At 43.5% G+C, this 18023-nt stretch overlaps 1 protein-coding gene across 3 annotated transcripts in view; it reads left to right on the top strand.

Moving 5' to 3' along the window:
• Positions 1–120: 120 nt before the first annotated feature.
• The window catches only part of LOC133401605 (glucocorticoid-induced transcript 1 protein), a 29601-nt gene continuing 11698 nt past the window's right edge, over positions 121–18023 (top strand). The window contains exons 1-3 of one of the 3 annotated variants that reach the window (XM_061674797.1): positions 121–294; positions 421–799; positions 8345–8493. In XM_061674797.1, coding sequence (XP_061530781.1) covers positions 493–799; positions 8345–8493 — 456 coding nt within the window. In that variant the 5' untranslated portion in view covers positions 121–294; positions 421–492. Of the gene's footprint in view, positions 295–417; positions 800–8344; positions 8494–18023 lie in introns of all 3 variants that reach the window. The other 2 variants (XM_061674796.1, XM_061674798.1) reach the window with 2 other exon arrangements.

The following is an 18023-nucleotide window of genomic DNA, read 5'->3' on the forward strand; positions in this document are numbered from 1 at the left end:
TTGCTTGGAACGCCATTGGCTACAATGGCGATCGATATATAAGCTCTGACCAATTGGCGGTCTTACTGTACATCGCCGCTGTTCAATCACAAGCCGGCGAGCGGCCACTTGTGCCCGCCCCTACTAGACGTCAGCTAGTAGTCAAGCCGAAACAAGTCACTTAGTAGAGTGGACGAGATGGGCAACACGTAGCTCGAGTGACCCCAGTTAAGCTTTTGAATAAGTGATAAATATAACTCAGATCTTGTTATGTTATGATTAAAGTTCCAGTGCGCATTTATACGTAACTTAAAGGTAAGTTTTACGTCAAAAAACGCCTCTTCGTTACTGTTTTTCTTTGAGTGCAAGAGTGGAATAGAAAAAAAGAAAAAGAAAAGAGGAAGCTAATGTGTTGTGCTAACTGTCCCTCAACTGTAGCAGCTGCTGCTGGCGGCCACACTTTTCCCTCACCACCCACGTTTTCGCTGTGCAAAGTTGGCCTTTTTGGGAAGGATGTCAGTCCCCGGCAACTCGCTCCAGCAGCCCCGGGTGAGGCGCAGTAACGCGGGCTCCCCGGGTGCGTTCGGCAACGGCGGCTGCCGGCTGCACCCGCTGCGCGCCACCGTTCCCTACCAGCTGCTGCGCGGCGGCCAGGGCAGCCCGACGCGGCCGCCGCACAGCGTCCACGGCGGGGCCCCCGCGGGCAGCCGAGGCTCCAGCCCCCCCTCTAGCCCGACCCTCCTCCTCCCAGGAAGTAAGCAGAGGCTGTCGCCCGAAAATAAGGACGCCTCCTGCGCCCCGGACTCGCCCGTTTCCAGAGGTAAACGCACGAAAGTACGTCATGCCACGTTGTAGGTCACAGTTTAAAGACGAAACTTAAGTGTCGAAAAACTTGAAGTTCAACCGTTTTTTTTTCACAACAAAAAAAATGTTTAGCATTAAAGTTTATTGCAAAATCATCTATTTTCCAATTGCTGTTTATCAACTGATTATTGTTGTTTGTGTGCTATTGTTTTGTTAAACAAAACAGAATAAACACCAATTAAGCAATGTTACATGCGAGGGAGCGATGTACTCACCAACCATTTTGAAACTAAGAGTTAATAGTTGGTTACTGATTAAAGCAAAGAGCTACTAGTTGGATGCACACTTCTGAGGCTACTTCAGGTTCAACAAATTACAAAAATGAAAACCAATCTGTCTCAAACTTGGAGAACAAACCATCAAAGATCATTTTGAGTTTGTTTTTTGTGTAACTTTCAAATGATCATTAAAGAAAAAAGTGTTATGATGACCCCAAAAGTCGAAAAAATTAGAGTGCATCCAGAATTTTTGTAAAAACGTGCCTCAAAACCTGATACTAAAACCAAAGACAAATGTGAAATGATAACAATAAAACTCCCAAAGTTGCTATAGTTTGGATTTCAACCAGAAATTCCTCCAACAATATCCCTCCAAACTTGGTCGACTATTGTGTAGTAAAACCACGCAAAACATCAAAGTGAAAACTGCAATGACAACAATAGAGGGCATGCAAGGTCAAAACAGTTTGGACTTCAACCAGCATTTTCTGGAAAAAAAAATCCCTCAAAACTTCACAAGCCAAAACGTGAACTTGCAATCAGGTTGAAGTCCAAAATGTCCACTTAAAACAATATTTTTCTGGAAATATGTGCCTCAAAACTTGTTCAAACCAGAGACGTTTTGTGATAACAGAGGAACATTTTAAATTCAAACCAAAGAAAAAACATGCAACGCAAACCATTGTACCTTGAAACTTTTTTTTCCCTTTTATACCATGCCTTTGAGTAAATCTATTAGACAGCTGTGTAGGGTTGTTGGCAGTGTAGTGGTTCACATAGCTGACTCATTCCGTCTGGGTCGGCCTATTTCCACAGCAGGATTTGTAGGCACAATACCGATTGCAGTGTGACATATTTTTACCGGACATCTCTTTGGCACCCGTGTAGGGCTATTGGCAGTGTAGTGGTTCACATACAGTGGGACAATAAAGTATTTAGTTCCCCACAAATTGTGCAAGTTCTCCCACTTAAAACGATGAGAGAGGCCTGTAATTTTCATCATAGGTGTACCTCACCTATGAGAGACAAAATGAAAAAAAAATCCAGAAAATCACATTGTCTGATTTTTAAAGAATTTATTCGTAAATTATGGTGGAAAATAAGTATTTGGTCTCCTACAAACAAGCAAGATTTCTGGCTCTCACAGACCTGTAACTTCTTCTGTCAAAGGACACCAGAAACAAAATTGTAGACCTGCACCACGCTGGGAAGACTGAATCTGCAACAGGTAAGCAGCTTGCTGTGAAGAAATCAACTATGGGAGCAATTATTAGAAAATGGAAGACACACAAGACCATTGATAATCTCCCTCGATCTGGGGCTCCTCGCAAGATCTCAACCTGTGGGGTCAAAATGATCAAAAGAACGGTGAGCAAAAATCCCAGAAAAACACGGGGGGACCTAGTGAATGACCTGCAGAGCGCTGGGACCAAAGTAACAAAGGCTAACATCAGTAACACACTACGCTGCCAGGGACTCAAATCCTGCAGTGCCAGACATGTCCCCCTGGTTAAGCTGGTAAATGCCCAGGCCCGTCAGAAGTTTGCTAGAGAGCATTTGGATGATCCCGAAGAGGATAGGGAGAATGTCATAGGGTCAGATGAAACCAAAATAGAAGTTTTTGGTAAAAACTCAACTTGTCGTGTTTGGAGGAGAAAGAATGCTGAGTTGCATCCAAAGAACACCATACCGACTGTGAAGCATGGGGGTGGCAATATGCTTTGAGGCTGTTTTTGTGCAAAGGAATCAGAAAGACTGATCATCGTAAAGGAAAGAATGAATGGGGCCATGTATCGTGAGATTTTGAGTGAAAACCTCCTTCCATCAGCAAGGGCATTGAAGATGAAACATGGCTTTCAGCATGACAATGATCCCAAACACACCGCCCTGGCTACGAAAGAGTGGCTTCGTAAGTAGCATTTCAAGGTCCTGGAGTGGCCTAGCCAGTCTCCAGATCTCAACGCCATAGAAAATGTTTGGAGGGAGTTGAAAGTCTGTGTTGCCCAGCGACAGCCCCAAAACATCACTCCTCTCGAGGAGATCTGCATGGAGCAATGGGCTAAAATAGCAGCAACAGTGTGTGAAGACTTACAGAAAACGTTTGACCTCTGTCATTGCCAACAAATGGTATATAACAAACTATTGATATTAACTTTTGTTATTGACCAAATACTTATTTTCCACCATAATTTGCTAATAAATTATTTAAAAATCAGACAATGTGATATTCTGGATTTTTGTTGTTGTTGTCATTTTCTCTCATAGGTGAGGTATATCTATGATGAAAATTAAAGGCCTTTCTCAAATGTTTTAAGTGGGAGAACTTGCACAATTGGTGGCTGACTAAATACATTTTTGCCCCACTGTACATGTAGCTGTCTCCATCCTCTCTTAATGCCTGTTCTGGCTTGTGTTTGCACTGCAGGATTTAGAGGCAGAATCATTATAAAATCGCGACGCTCTTTTACCTGCCAACTGTTACACACCCGTGCAGGGCTATAAGCAGTGTAGTGGTTCACATAGCTGACATTAGTGTATGTGTTGTACTGGGAACGATTTGTTTCACTGGTGAGCAGTCTCAGGGTGTAGTGTGCTAGCCAAGAACAGGATAGATAGAAAAGGGCTGTTATGCTGGCCCCACGGAGTGTTGTGGTTAACATAGGTGCCTCACAGTCAGGAGATCTGGGTTCCACTCACCTGCCCGCAGTCTCCTCTAAAATATGTGGGTTTTGCAGTTACCCGCAACTACAAGCACATGCTACCATAAGTTTACCCTCTTGCTATTTCTTAGCCCTGGATGCTGCAGACATATACTCCACAGTCTCCACTTTGCTTTAGCTGCCCTTAGTGTTCTCTAAAAAATTGTTTTTTTGTAGATTGCCCTGACAACGAACAACCAAGGTATTTTTAGCTTACCCTGTTGCTATGGCTTAGTCCTGGGCGCTGCAGTGTTATACTCTACAGTCACCACTGTGCTGCAGCTGCCCTCAGTCTAAAAAAAATTGTGATTTTTGCCGTTTCTCTTGAATGCAAACACACAGGCTACCTTTAGCTTACCCTGTTGTGATGTCTTAGACCTGGACGCTGCAGTGTTGTACTCCACAGTCTCCACTTTGCAGGAGTTGCCTGCAGTCTTCTCTAAAATTTCAAGTTTTTGGAGTCTGCCTTTACTACAAACACACATGCTATTGTTAGCCTACCCTTTTGCTATTTATTAGCCCTGGGCACCGCAGACTTATACTCCACAGTCTCCGCTTTATTGCAGCTGCTCTTAGTCTCCTCCAAAATTAGTGTTTTTTGCAGATTCTCCCCTGACTACGAACATACATGCTATCGTTAGCTTACACTTTTGCTATGTCTTAGCCCTGGACTCTGCAGTTTTATACTCCATTGTCTCCACTTTGCTGCAGCTGCCCTCAAGCTCCCCTACAATTTGTGTTTTTGGCAGTTTCCTGTGGCTGACAACACAAATGCTACTGTTAGCTTAACCCTTTTGCTGTAGCGTAGCCCTGGATGCTGCAGCGTTATACTCCACAGTGTCTACTTTGCTGCAGCTGCCCTCTGCCCTAAAATTAACGGCTTGACATCACTCTCCCGGCACACTTTCCTCACCCAACAAAGAGCGTCGACAAAGTGCCAGCTGTGCTGAAAAGCACCCGTTTCATTGTGGCCCGGCTCAAACTGCAGAGTCGGATCGAATGTAAAAAGCGGCGCCCAAATGGTCTGTCCGCTAAAAGGGCCGGAGGGTTTTTGTCGCCTTCGTTGGCACACCTTTGTTTCTTCTTGCAGTGACTCGTCTGTGCTTGCTTGTTTTGTTGGAGTGGAACTCGCACAAGTGATGCTAACATTGTTAGCGGGCTGTTTCCTGACCAGCTGAGGGACACATGCTGAAGATTTCTCTCAAGATCACAGGCAACATTTTGGCCCTTGTGTTTCTTCGTGGTTGGAACATGGTTTAGATTTAGGAACAGTGTTAAAAGTGACCTACTGTATCTTCATGCTCAAACTTGAACGAAAGCCCAAGCAATAATGCACAAAAATATTTCACAGGCTCTATAAAAATTAGACAAAAAATATATTGTTTGCTGCCGCCATCTTGCGCTAGAATTTACTCGCAAGGCGGCAAAAAAAAAAAAATCATACGAATGGCATCTTGTACCTCGAAAAACTTGTAAATTGGGTTACCCCTAAGTCAGGGTACTACTGTATTAAGAAAAAAAATGCTTTAAATTTAGGGGGACAAAAATATTAGAAAAAAAGAAATACTCAAATATTACGACACATATATTACAAACATATTTAAAAACAATTAAATGAAAAATAGGCAATGTTGGAAAAAATACCAAAACATAACTTTTTTTGCTGTCCAACTTAAAAGAAAGAGAAATACATGTGTATTTAAAACGACCACAGTGCATTGCCTTATGACAGACAGTCCATTTTGCTAAATGCTAACAAATAATGCGAAGCGCCATAGATGGGCCATCTAATAGCATCAGGGTCGTAGTGTTAGATCCCTTTTAGCAACAGATATTTGAACACAAACATTGGAGCAACACACATAGACAGACATAATACTCAAAAGCATATTTTTTTTTATCCTTTGTAAAAAATGAATATTATTATTGCAATGTCCTTTGAATTGAAGAAAAAAAATATGGCAAACCGGTGGAATTTTTTTATATTATGTTTTATTGTCATAACTATGTTTTTATAAAATACAATATTATATAGTGCTATTATTCTTACAAAAAAATGTTTTTTGGGGGAGGCTTGAATGGATTAATGGCATTTACAGCCATATCAGTTTGGAAAGATGATTTCAGATATAAGTGTTTTAAGTTAGGGAACAAAATAAACTTGTACCTCAATGCATCATTGTACATGTCTGGATTTCCCTGTGAGCCTGCCTGAAAACTTCTTCGCTGTGCTTTTACCGATTGACACCACGTTTGTTTTCACCTTTCGCCCCAGTTTTTTTCCCTCGCTCCAGTTAATATAACACTCACTTCTATCTGGAAATGCAGGCACTCTTCCCCCACTATGCCCACTAAAGGGAAAGTTTTTATTACATCTCCAGCCTGAAAACAATCACGCGTCATCCTCGAAAATCGGAACGCTTTGATCGTCTTGGCTGAGCTCATCGGGGGAGATTATTCTGGTCTGGCAAGTGCGGAGACGGTGGAAAATAACCGCAATCCCCTGCTCCGAGAGGCCTGGCCGGCCCTGTATCAATATTGATGGAAATGTAGCCCGCCGTCTTTGTTAGGGGAATTGTACTGTAGCCCAGTGAGCTTACTTAGGCCATACCTTTGGCTGGATGGGCCTGTATGTTCTACCAACAATGGCCACTGTGTGTAGGAGACAGAGAAGAGGGGTGCCTCACGTTTAGTGTGTTTGTGTGTGTGTGTGTGTGTGTGTGTGTGTATAGAGCAGGAACAGAATGTGCAGTAGCATCTTTAATGGGCATTATATACAGCTCTTGAAAGGGCCTAATAGTTCCAACCAGACAACCTTAACACACTTCTTGTTGTCCAGCTAATGTCTTTATGTTCATTCACTATTTATGTGCAATGTGCATGAGATGTAATAAGTATAAGCGAGACAAAGCAGTAATAGAAAAAATATTAGACAAAATACAGCAATATGCATCTTTCTCTCTGCATCTTTTCGCACAGTTGTCAAAAAAAAATAAAAAATTACCGGCATTACCAGATAACTAGCACCCCTTTATTGCTCAGTGACTGTTTTTTGTCAGTCTTTATGTCTCAAAAGCGTTCTCTGTCAATTGACTGTCTGTTGTCGTACTAGAGCGGCTCCAACTACCGGAGGCAAATTCCTTGTTTTTTTGGACATACTTGGCAAATAAAGATGATTCTGATGAGCAAAAAATACACAGCCATCCATTCTCTGTACGGCTTTGGTCATGGGTGTGCTGGAGCTTCCTATCCCAGCTGACTTTTTGTGTGTGAGGCGGGGTACACTCTAGTTGGTTGTCGGCCGATTGCAGGAAAAAACAAAAAAACAAAAACACAATTATTACCATTTTAGAAAATAATTCCAAAATCTTAAAATAATACCAACATATTAGATGAAAAATACAAACATATTAGAAAATAGCAAAAGATTAGACAAAAATACACAAATATTAGAAAAGTATTTAATTAAAAAAATACAAAGAAGTAAAGCCTTTTCACACCGCATTTAGCAATGCGCAATCATTGTGCATGTGCTGAAGAGGCTGGACCACAAAATATTGTGTTGCGGTGAAGCAAATGCAGAGGGTGGCTGACGTGATGCGACGCGCGCTTGAATAGAAAAATTTCCTATTGTGCAGCGGTGACATCACAAAGCATCTCCAATGGGATAGGAGTTGGCGGAGGCATTCCTGAGTGCTATTTTGGCATACTTGTACTGTAAACAGGAAGGGGGAAATGGAGAAATTCTTAATAAATGCAATGTCCCACTATCCAGAGCTTTGAGACAATAGTAAAATTATACTTCGAGACGTCTCTGCAGGAGGCTTTTAAACTGCTCCCTGCTCAGGCGGAAACCTCAAAGCGTTCTCCGTGGAACTACAGCTCACAAAGGAGTTTATAAACTCGGAGATCCTGCCGGAAAATTTGTATGGGATGCACATGTTTCCATTTCTTTTAGCTGATTCATCATCTCCTCCTCCTTAAAATAAGCAAAGGCAGGGCTTTCTTTTGCGACAATAACAAATACATATTGCTGAGTTGCGGTCTACTGAGTGGGGAAAGCCTCCTGACTTCCTTGTAGGTTCCTATGTCGGCACTTCCAAAATTGGGCATGGTTCGCATCGGCCACACTGTGGTGTCGTCGTCCTGGTGCTCTGCCATGCAGAGCTTTCACACTGAGCAAGTGTGGTGTAAAAAGTCCTTTATACATTTTTTTTATATATATTAGGATGAACAAAAATAGAAGCATTTGACATGTTTTTTGAAAATAATAATTTAGGGTCCCTGAAGATGTGAAAAATGACCTATGAAAACTTGAAAAGTATGTGGACTTTCTGACTGACCGCTTTCGTCCATGGTACCAAAAGAAGACTTGTGCTTTCATTAACAAAATCATCTTCAAGCATGACAATGCACAATCTAAAAAAAAAAAAAAAAAAAAATCTATATAAAATATATTCTGATGGTTGACAGGCCAACCTGATAATGAATAGTTAGAAACGTGCAATTCAAAGGTTTTTAAAATGTCAGAGATCGATGAGTAAAGTTTTGGTCTCTCCTCTGTACGTTGTGTATTTTTTTTAGCAGAAAGGTCCAAGTTGCAGATGCGAAGCTCCAGTGCCATCCGGCGGACTTCTTCCTTGGATGCCATCACAGGGCCGTACCTCACCGGACAGTGGCCCCGAGATGTTCACGGCCCTTACCCCTCCTGTATGAAAGACAAGGCCACTCAGGTACACAGAAGCGGTAGAAAATGGATGGATGGTTGTTGTATATCAGGTGTGAACATGTTTTACGCCAGATACTACGTTTTATAACTGATGTGAACATGCCTTATATGAGGTGTGGTCTGGTGTGATCTTTTTGTTCTCGCAAGTGAATGAGTTTCATACCAGGTGCGAACGCGTTTTGTACTAGATACCTTCGGTACATATATTTATTAGGCTTTATTTAGGCAGGATTTTTGGCACCGATCAGCGAGTTTAAAAATACTATAATCGATCACTTATCCAATCACAAGATCTAGGAATGTGTCTATTTAAATGACCTGTTCATTTACTGTATATACTTGTGTACTTAATTGCTCAAAAAATTATATTTACAATAAATAATGTATCTTTGTTCCCCTATTTATGCCAGTGTGGCATAGTGACAGACAGAACAAATGAATGGGATTCTATTAGATGACAGGAAGTAAATACAGTAATTAATGTATCCACTTTTTGTGACATTTTTGTTTGTTGGTGTGCCGTGAGATTTTTCAATTATAAAATATGTTCCTTGGCTCCATAAAGTTTGGAAATCACTGCTCTAGTCAGCTCGTGTATTCTAATCAGTCAAGTCAAACCAGATAGAAATAATGGATTCTAACTTTCTGTAATTAAATTATTTTGAATTAAATGACTTCACCCACACCGAAACCTTAGAGCATGATTCGACAGAACGACGGCATGTTTACGTACAACCGTTCGTGCTACCGCTAGCTTGCTAGGCTACATAAGATTTTATTGCCTGCTTGTGAGCCGTATCATATTAAAAGTACGCGAACATACTTCAAGCAAGCCTTAAACGAACGTCCTCTCCTGTCCTGAGCACCGGTGACCACCAACACGTTTTTCCCCATTTTGTTCTTACAAACACGGCCGCGATCCACTCTTGTTGTGGTCGCCACGGTAACGAGTGTATCCGGTCGCATTTGAGTTGACAAGATATAAAGCCCAATGATCGTAAAAAACGGGATGCGGTGGTATAAGATTTTATTGCAGTGGTCTGAAAGTACAATTATGAAAGAGCAAATTTGTCTTGTAGTCTGATCCGGGCATTACGTGTTGCCCGTCTCCGACGTGTTGTCTGTCCCGCACCGCCGACGTTATTATTTTTTTTAAGTAACTTCTTTGGCCGTCAGATATTTACAGTACTACGTCAAAAGACACGCGACAAGGCTAAAAATAAACTAGCTTTTGGATTCAAATATACTGTGCACGCGGCGACGCAGAGTTAATGTCTTTTGCGGATCGGATCAGCGAACTATGACATTAAAGCCGATCAGCATAAAATGCTAAATCATGGCTGATACCAATCAGCCCGATCAAATCAGTGTAAAGTCTAAAATTTATACCAGGGTGAAAGTGTTACACATTCTGTGCACCAGGTGTCTACATGTTTTATATCAGGTGTTAAAGTGGTTTATAACTTTTGTGAGGGTGTTTTGTACCAGATGTTTTTAAATAGACGTGAACATGTTATGCCAAATGTGAGTATGTTTTACACCAGATGGGAAAAGGATGTACATGGATGTACAAAACTGGTAGAAAAGTGTTTTCTGTTTTGCAAACTTGATTTTTATCAGATGTGAACTTTTTTGTGTTGTGTAGCTGTGTCATGTGTGAATGTGTTATTAGGTGGGAAACTGTTTAGATATCAGGCGTGAACGGATTTCATACCAAGTGTCAACACATATTATACTCTGTTACTTTAATGTACTTTTTTCCTATGCCATGTGTGAGCATGTTTCAATTCTGTAAATGGTGGCGTGAATCAGAATCATCTTTATTTGCCAAGTATGTCCAAAACACACAAGGAATTTGTCTCCGGTAGTTGGAGCCACTCCAGTACAACAGACAGTCAATTTACAGAACACTTTGGGGACATAAAGACATTGGGTTTTCTATCAAGCGTGAGCAAGATGTACATAGTTTTATATATAAACGTTAGAAAATGAAGGTGCGTCATAAAACATGTTTTGCGGATTGATTTAATGCCTTGACTGAAACAGCTGGCCCACTTTTGGCCTGGCATACAGTATTTGTCGTGTGAACTTTAAAAAAAAAAAAAAAAAAAAAAGCCCCATTCCAGTTTTTACTGCCGTGTAAGTGTACGTTATTGTGTAATGACAGGCGATTATCAAAACAATGTGATCACTGAGTGAAGCGCCAGTCCACACATTTGCTGCTGAAATGTGAACTCTCAGTGAAGAGAGAGCAATCCACTCGACAATCCTTGAGCAAATAAGTGTATAAACTTCCTCTTAACGACTGGGCAAAGACCACTTCCTGCTAACAGCGCACAAAAGGACCGCGGCCCCCCCCCCCTAGAGCTATGCTGGTGGTTTGCACCTGTCCCTTAGGGTAAAGACAAATCCCGCTGCTCACCACCTGGCCCTCGTGGCCCTGTGGAACGCCTTCCCTTTGTGGAACAGAGGGCCCATAGACATGCTAATGTCGACGGGGCCCAACGCACTGCGTCTTTATGAACATTAGGGAACCACCGCACAAAGGCAGACTCATCAAAGAGCCCGTCCGATTGATACATTGCACTCTAATAGCAAAGCCATATCACTGTGAATCTTTGCTCTGCTGTTCTGCCTTGTTTAGGAACTCACAGGTTTAAGAGATACAAGTGGGATCTCAGCACAAGCTCCCAGCACATTCCTCAAATATGAAGGCACCACCAGGCACAAAGACATTTGGACCTGGTCAACCTGCCTACTTGAAACAAAAGGAAAATCTCTGCTATAAAACACACAACTAATATAAAACATCTGGTATGAAACACATTTACACTTAATATTAAATACCTGGACTAAAACACATTCATGTCCAACACCTAGAAAAATACATTTACACAAAGTTCACACCTAATATTAAAACTCGTTCCCACCTGGTATAAAAACTTGTTCTCATATAAAACACGTTCACACCACATTCATACCTAATATGGAACACATTCACACGTGCTATAAAGTACACTGTATGTTTACACCTGCTATACACATTCACATCTGGAATGGAACACATTCACACCTGATGTAAAACATGTTCACTCCTGGAATGGAACACATTTCCACCTGGTTACACACGTTTGCTATGATATAAACCATGTTCACACTTGATATAAGACACGTCATCTCCTGGAATGGAACATTTACACCTGGTTATACATGTTTGGACATGATATAAAACACGTTCGCACCTGATATGAACGCACATTTGAACCTGGAGTGAAACATGTTCGAATCTGATATAAAAACACATTCGCACCTGGAATGAAACATGTTTGAACCTGATATAAAACAAGTTAGCACTTGATATAAAACACGTTCGCCTCTGATATACGACATGTTCACACCTGGAATGAAATGTGCTCGCACCTGATTATAAAACATGATCACACCTGGAATAAAACACAGTCACACACCATCCATGCATCCATTTTCCACCGCTTATCCGAGGTCGGGTCGCAGGGGCAGTAGCTTTAGCAGGGACGCCCAGACTTCCCTCTCCCCAGCCACTTCCTCCAGCTCTTCCGAGGGGACCCAGAGGCGTTCCCAGGCCAGCCGAGAGATGTAGTCTCTCCAGCGTGTCCTGGGTCGTCCCCGGGGTCTCCTCCCGGTGGGACGTGCCCGGAACACCTCACCAGGGAGGCGTCCGGGAGGCATGTGAATCAGATGTCCCAGCCACCTCATCTGACTCCTCTTGATGTGGAGGAGCAGCGGCTCTACTCTGAGATCCTCCCGGATGACCGAGCTTCTCACCCTATCTCTAAGGGAGACCCCGGACACCCTGCGGAGGAAACTCATTTTGGCCCCTTGTATCCGGGCTCTTGTTCTTTCGGTCACGACCCACAGCTCGTGACCATAGGTGAGGGTAGGAACGTAGCTCGAGCGGTAAATCGAGAGCTTCGCCTTTCGGCTTAGCTCCTTCTTTACCACAACGGACCGATACAAAGTCTGCATCACTGCATCCGCTCCACCGATCCGCCTGTCGATCTCCCGTTCCATTCTTCCCTCACTCGTGCACAAGACCCCAAGATACTTGAACTCCTCCACTTGGGGCAGGATCTCATCCCCGACCCGGAGAGGGCACGCCACCCTTTTCCGACTGAGGACCATGGTCTCAGATTTGGAGGTGCTGATTCTCATCCCAGCAGCTTCACACTCTGCTGCGAAGCGCTCCAGTGAGAATTGGCTTACGGCTTGATGAAGCGAACAGAACCACATCATCTGCAAAAAGCAGAGATGCAATACTGAGGCCACCAAACCGGACCCCCTCTATGCCTCTGCTGCGCCTAGAAATTCTGTCCATAAAAGTTATGAAGAGAATCAGTGATGAAGGGCAGCCTTGGCGCAGTCCAACCCTCAACGAGTCTGACTTACTGCCGACCGAACAGCCCGTATCGGGGTTCGGTACCACATACTCCCGAAGCCTCCTGCACAGGACTCCCCGAGGGACACGGTCGAACGCCTTCTCAAAGTCCACAAAACACATGTAGACTGGTTGGGCGAATTCCCATGCACCCTCGAGGACACTGCCGAGGGTGTAGAGCTGGTCCACTTTTCCACGGCTACGATGAAAACCACACTGCTCCTCCTGACTCTGAGATTCGACTTCCCGACGGACCCTCCTCTCCAGCACTCCTGAATAGACCTTCCCAGGGAGGCTGAGGAGTGTGATCCCCTTGTAGTTGGAACACACCCTCCAGTTCCCCTTCTTAAAAAGGGGGACCACGACCCCAGTCTGCCAATCCAGAGGCACTGTCCCCGATGTCCACGCGATGTTGCAGAGGCGTGTCAACCAGGACAGCCCCAAAACATCCAGAGCCTTTAGGAGCTCTGGGCGAATCTCCTCCACCCCCGGGGCCTTGCCACCAAGGAGCTTTTTAACCACCTTGGTGACCTCAACCCCAGAGATAAGAGAGCCCGCCTCAGAGAACCCAGACTCTGCTTCCTCATTGGAAGGCGTGTCGGTGGAGTTGAGGAGGTCTTCGAAGTATTCTCCCCACCGACTCACAACGTCCCGAGTCGAGGTCAGCAGCGCCCCATCCCCACTATACACAGTGTTGGTGGTGCACTGCTTTCCCCACCTGAGACGGCCGGATGGTGGACCAGAATTTCCTTGAAGCCGTCCGGAAGTCTTTTTCCATGCCCTCACCGAACTCCTCCCATGCCCGAGTTTTTGCCTCAGCGGCCACCAAAGCTGCATTCCGCTTGGCCAGCCGGTACCCATCAGCTGCCTCAGGAATCCCACAGGCCAAAAAGGCCCGATAGGACTCCTTCTTCAGCTTGACGGCATCCCTCACCGTTGGTGTCCACCAATGGGTTCAGGGATTGCCGTCATGACAGGCAACGACCACCTTACAGCCACAGCTCCGATCGGCCGCCTCAGCAACTGAACATGGTCCACTCGGACTCAATTTTCCCCGCCTCCCCCGGAACATGACCAAAGTTCTGTCGGAGGTGGGAGTTGAAATTCCTTCTGACGGGATTCTGCCAGACGTTCCCAGCAGAGCTTCACAATACGTTTGGGCCTGCCAGGTCGGACCGGCATATTCCCCCACCATCGGAGCCATCTCATCATCCAGGTGGTGATCAGTTGACAGCTCTGCCCCTCTCTTTACCCGAGTGTCCAAGACGTGCGGCCGCAAGTCCGATGACACGACCACAAGGTCGATCATCGAACTGCGACCTAGGGTGTCCTGGTGCCAAGTGCACGTGTGGACACCCTTATGCTTGAACATGGTGTTTGTTATGGACAATCCGTGATGAGCACAGAAATCCAATAACAGAACACCGCTCGGGTTCTGATCGGGGAGGCCGTTCCTCCCAATCACGCCCTTCCAGGTCTCCCTGTCATTGCCTACATGAGGATTGAAGTCCCCCAGCAGAACGATGGAGTCCCCAGCGGGAGAACTCTCCAGCACCCCTTTCAAGGACTCCAAAAAGGGTGGGTATTCTGAACTGCTGTTTGGTGCATAGGCACAAACAACAGTCAGGACCCATCACCCCACCCAAAGGCTGGAGGGAGGCTACCCCAACATACAGGCGCCGAGTCGGCGGGGGGCAATAAGTATACCCACACCTGCTCAGCGCCTCTCACCGTGGGCAACTCCAGAGTGGAAGAGAGTCCAACCCCTCTCGAGAGGACTGGTACCAGAGCCCAAGCTGTGTGTGGAGGCGAGCCCGACTATATCTAGTCGGAACTTCTCGACCTCACACACCAGCTCGGGCTCCTTCCCTGCCAGAGAGGTGACATTCCACGTACCTAGAGCCAGCCAGTCACACACAATAATATACAACATGTTCACACCTGGTTATACACATTCATACCTGGTATAAAACATGTTTGCACTTAATATTTAAAAGCTCTTTCACACCTGGTATAAAAAATATTGGCACTTAATATTAAAAACCTGGTACAAAGCACTTGACACTCAACATAATTAAAAAAATTTTTTTTTTTTTTACACCTGGTTAAAAAAAGACATTCACAAGATATTGTCAGCTAATGCTAAATGTTCTATAGCGTTCCCATTACAGTGTAAAATGCATGCTAGGCCAGAAGTTGGTGCTGGTGATCACAACACCTTTATATAAAACTCATTTATACCTGATATAAGACATGCTCAAACCACACTGACACCTTTTTTTTTTTTTTTTTTTTTTTAATAAAAAAATTCACACCTGATATGAAACGTTCACACATGGATACAAGGGTTAACTTCTAAAATAAACCACATTCACTCTTCAAGAATGTTCACATCATATTCACACCTACTATAAAACTGGATGCTTTTTATTTTAATTTTTTATTCCCACCCACCCCCGGCCAACAAAAAAGTGACATATGCATGCCAGACGTGAACATATGAAGTTAGTACTGGGGAGCGCACTTTGAGAAACACTTCTGGTCTTATTGTTTATGTTGAATGTGTACACTTATTCCTGATTTAAAATGAGACCTCACGCACACAAACCAAGTGGACCTTGTTATTGACCCGCATCATATGGTAGATACGCTCGTTGACTTTCAGACATAAGCAAAGGAGTCCGCCTCCACCACCAACAAACCTTAGCGGTATGCGTGTCCCGGCATGCAATCTAAACAATCCAAATTCCACGGAAGCGGTGGCGGTGCTGATTTCCTGCTTTGGATTCTTGAGGATGTCACCTGCGTGCTGCTTTTTGGGTGGGATAGGTCGCCGGAAACCTTTTATCTGCATGTAGGTTCGCTATCTGGGTTCACACTTGCTTCTCCAGGCTAGAGGAGCACACCACAGAGACGCCAAGCACTGGTGTTATTACTGTAATTTCATAAAAATGTAATGATGTAACTAAAGTAAAATTTAAAGAATTAACATTTTTTGCCACTTATTTTGTTTCAATTCATCGAGCATTGTGTTGCTCCTTCTGGTGTATGTGCCTTGGGCAGCTCTGTGGCCACTGTAATACAGACATATATATACTGTACATGGAGATGGTCGCAAGCTACATCTCAGTAAGCAGCAGTAATATTAGTCGTTCTTCCCAGAGGATAAAGAATGGATGCCTGTAAGTATTCTTATATTATCTGTCAATATGTGTTGCTTCACTTTTTGTTCAAATAATCGTTGCCTAAAAGTTTAACACACCATGGCCATAGACCAGCTAATGGATAGCATCTGGTAGCTGGTCTATGGCGTTTTGCATTGTTTGCAAGCATTAAGCTAAATTTTTACTTGATCACTACTGACCACAAATTGTTTATGACTGCTTTTTTACGACTGCTGATTGTTGGGAAGTGAGTTGAGATCGCTGCTACCATACAGTGCTCATATTTCAAGCTTTTTCCTCGCAAGCCGAAGCGAAAAGAAATCACACGAACGACAGCTCATATCTCAAAACCCGGAAGTCGGGTCACTCGTATCTCAAGGCACCACTGTATTCCAACAATGTAAAGTAACGGTGGAGTTTTGTTATGTGGCGGGTTCAATTTTGGGGGAAATACGACTGAACTTATTTTGATGGCCTTTTTTCTTTTGTGAAAACAATTTAAAAGAGACATGCATTTTGTTCACAATTTAAAACAGTGTTCAGGTGTTAAACCCTCAGGTTCATTGTGTTTTACGATCCTTTCGGATTGTTCGCCATTTTTAAACTTTTTTTTTTTTTTTTTTTGCTGCTTTTTTTTTTACCAACATTTATTGCCATTAGTAAAAAAATCATTCATTTTTATGTTTTGACTCTTCAAATTCAATTTTGTTTTTGAATGTGAAGACCAAACACTCGCACACAAAGGAACCAAGGAGGTTCATGACATCACTCACTAAGCCACGCCCTTAAAAGGCACATTAGTTGTGACTTTCGGCTCATCCCAACGTACTGTAATTAACACTTTATAAAACCAGTTTCTTTATTCTCAGGATCAAAGGCATTTCAATTAATTTCAATGGGGAAAATCACAACAAAAATGGATCCTCCTGATTGAGGATCAATAATGTGGCTTTTAGTGTTTTTAATTTACTTTTTCAAATTTTTGTTTTCAAAAGAAGACACTGTTTTGGGTCAGTTTGGTCTGGCCCAAATTGGTGATCCTTCTAGCGACAAGACAGTTTGAATGGCATCAGTGTTTCCAGTAGCATACAAGGAAATGGAGGAATTATGAAAATATATGCAAAAAGCAGCAGCATACTTGCCCCTTATTATGCCCGCCAGACAAACGTGTCAAACATCACACTATTTATGCCCGTATGAAATGTCGGCGACTAGCATGGCCGCATTTGACCGCCTGATCATTTTATGGCGAGCATACAATCGTTACGCTGTTGTACTTGATATCGCAGCACAGACGTTCCCGCTGACTTGTTTGGTACAGTGCTAACTTGACTTTTAGGGGTTTATTTCATTATTTGACCATATACGCACATTTCAAATACATTTTCCCCCGTTAAAAGTCCTATATTTTGGCTATTTAGACTTCCATAGAGTGACTCTCTTACATGGACTTAGTATAAAAGTGTCAATTTCATTTTGAAAAACACCTTGGTTTTGTCATGCGAGTGTCCAGAAAAGGTCCATCTGACAACCACTTTGGTTTGACCCAGTTTTGTATCCACTTCGTCCATATTTGGCTAAGACCGCCTGCCTCCATGGAGAAGACCCACTTGTGAGAGCACGCGTGTTTGTCACGTTGACAACGCCGGCTCGGGAGCGGAGAGGTAGGCGGAGATCTTCGCTAGTGACTAGATAAGCTTGAGAAATCCCAGTGACCTTATTGCAGACCTCTTGGCAGAAAAATGCCTGGAACTCAGGAGCGCGCGGATGATTTAAATTCATATTTCACAAGTTTACTGATGCACAATCGAGCCAATATTACATCCCAAATACTAGAAAACGTTGGTTTGGTAAAATATGGCACCTCTTAAAATGAATTGAAATGCCATGACTACACAAATAAAGAATGTAAAGAAATAAAGCGTAAAAGTAAATCACTTTTCTGCCACGTGGAAG

The sequence above is a fragment of the Phycodurus eques genome, chromosome 4, assembly GCF_024500275.1.
Source record: "Phycodurus eques isolate BA_2022a chromosome 4, UOR_Pequ_1.1, whole genome shotgun sequence".
NCBI lineage: Eukaryota > Metazoa > Chordata > Actinopteri > Syngnathiformes > Syngnathidae > Phycodurus > Phycodurus eques.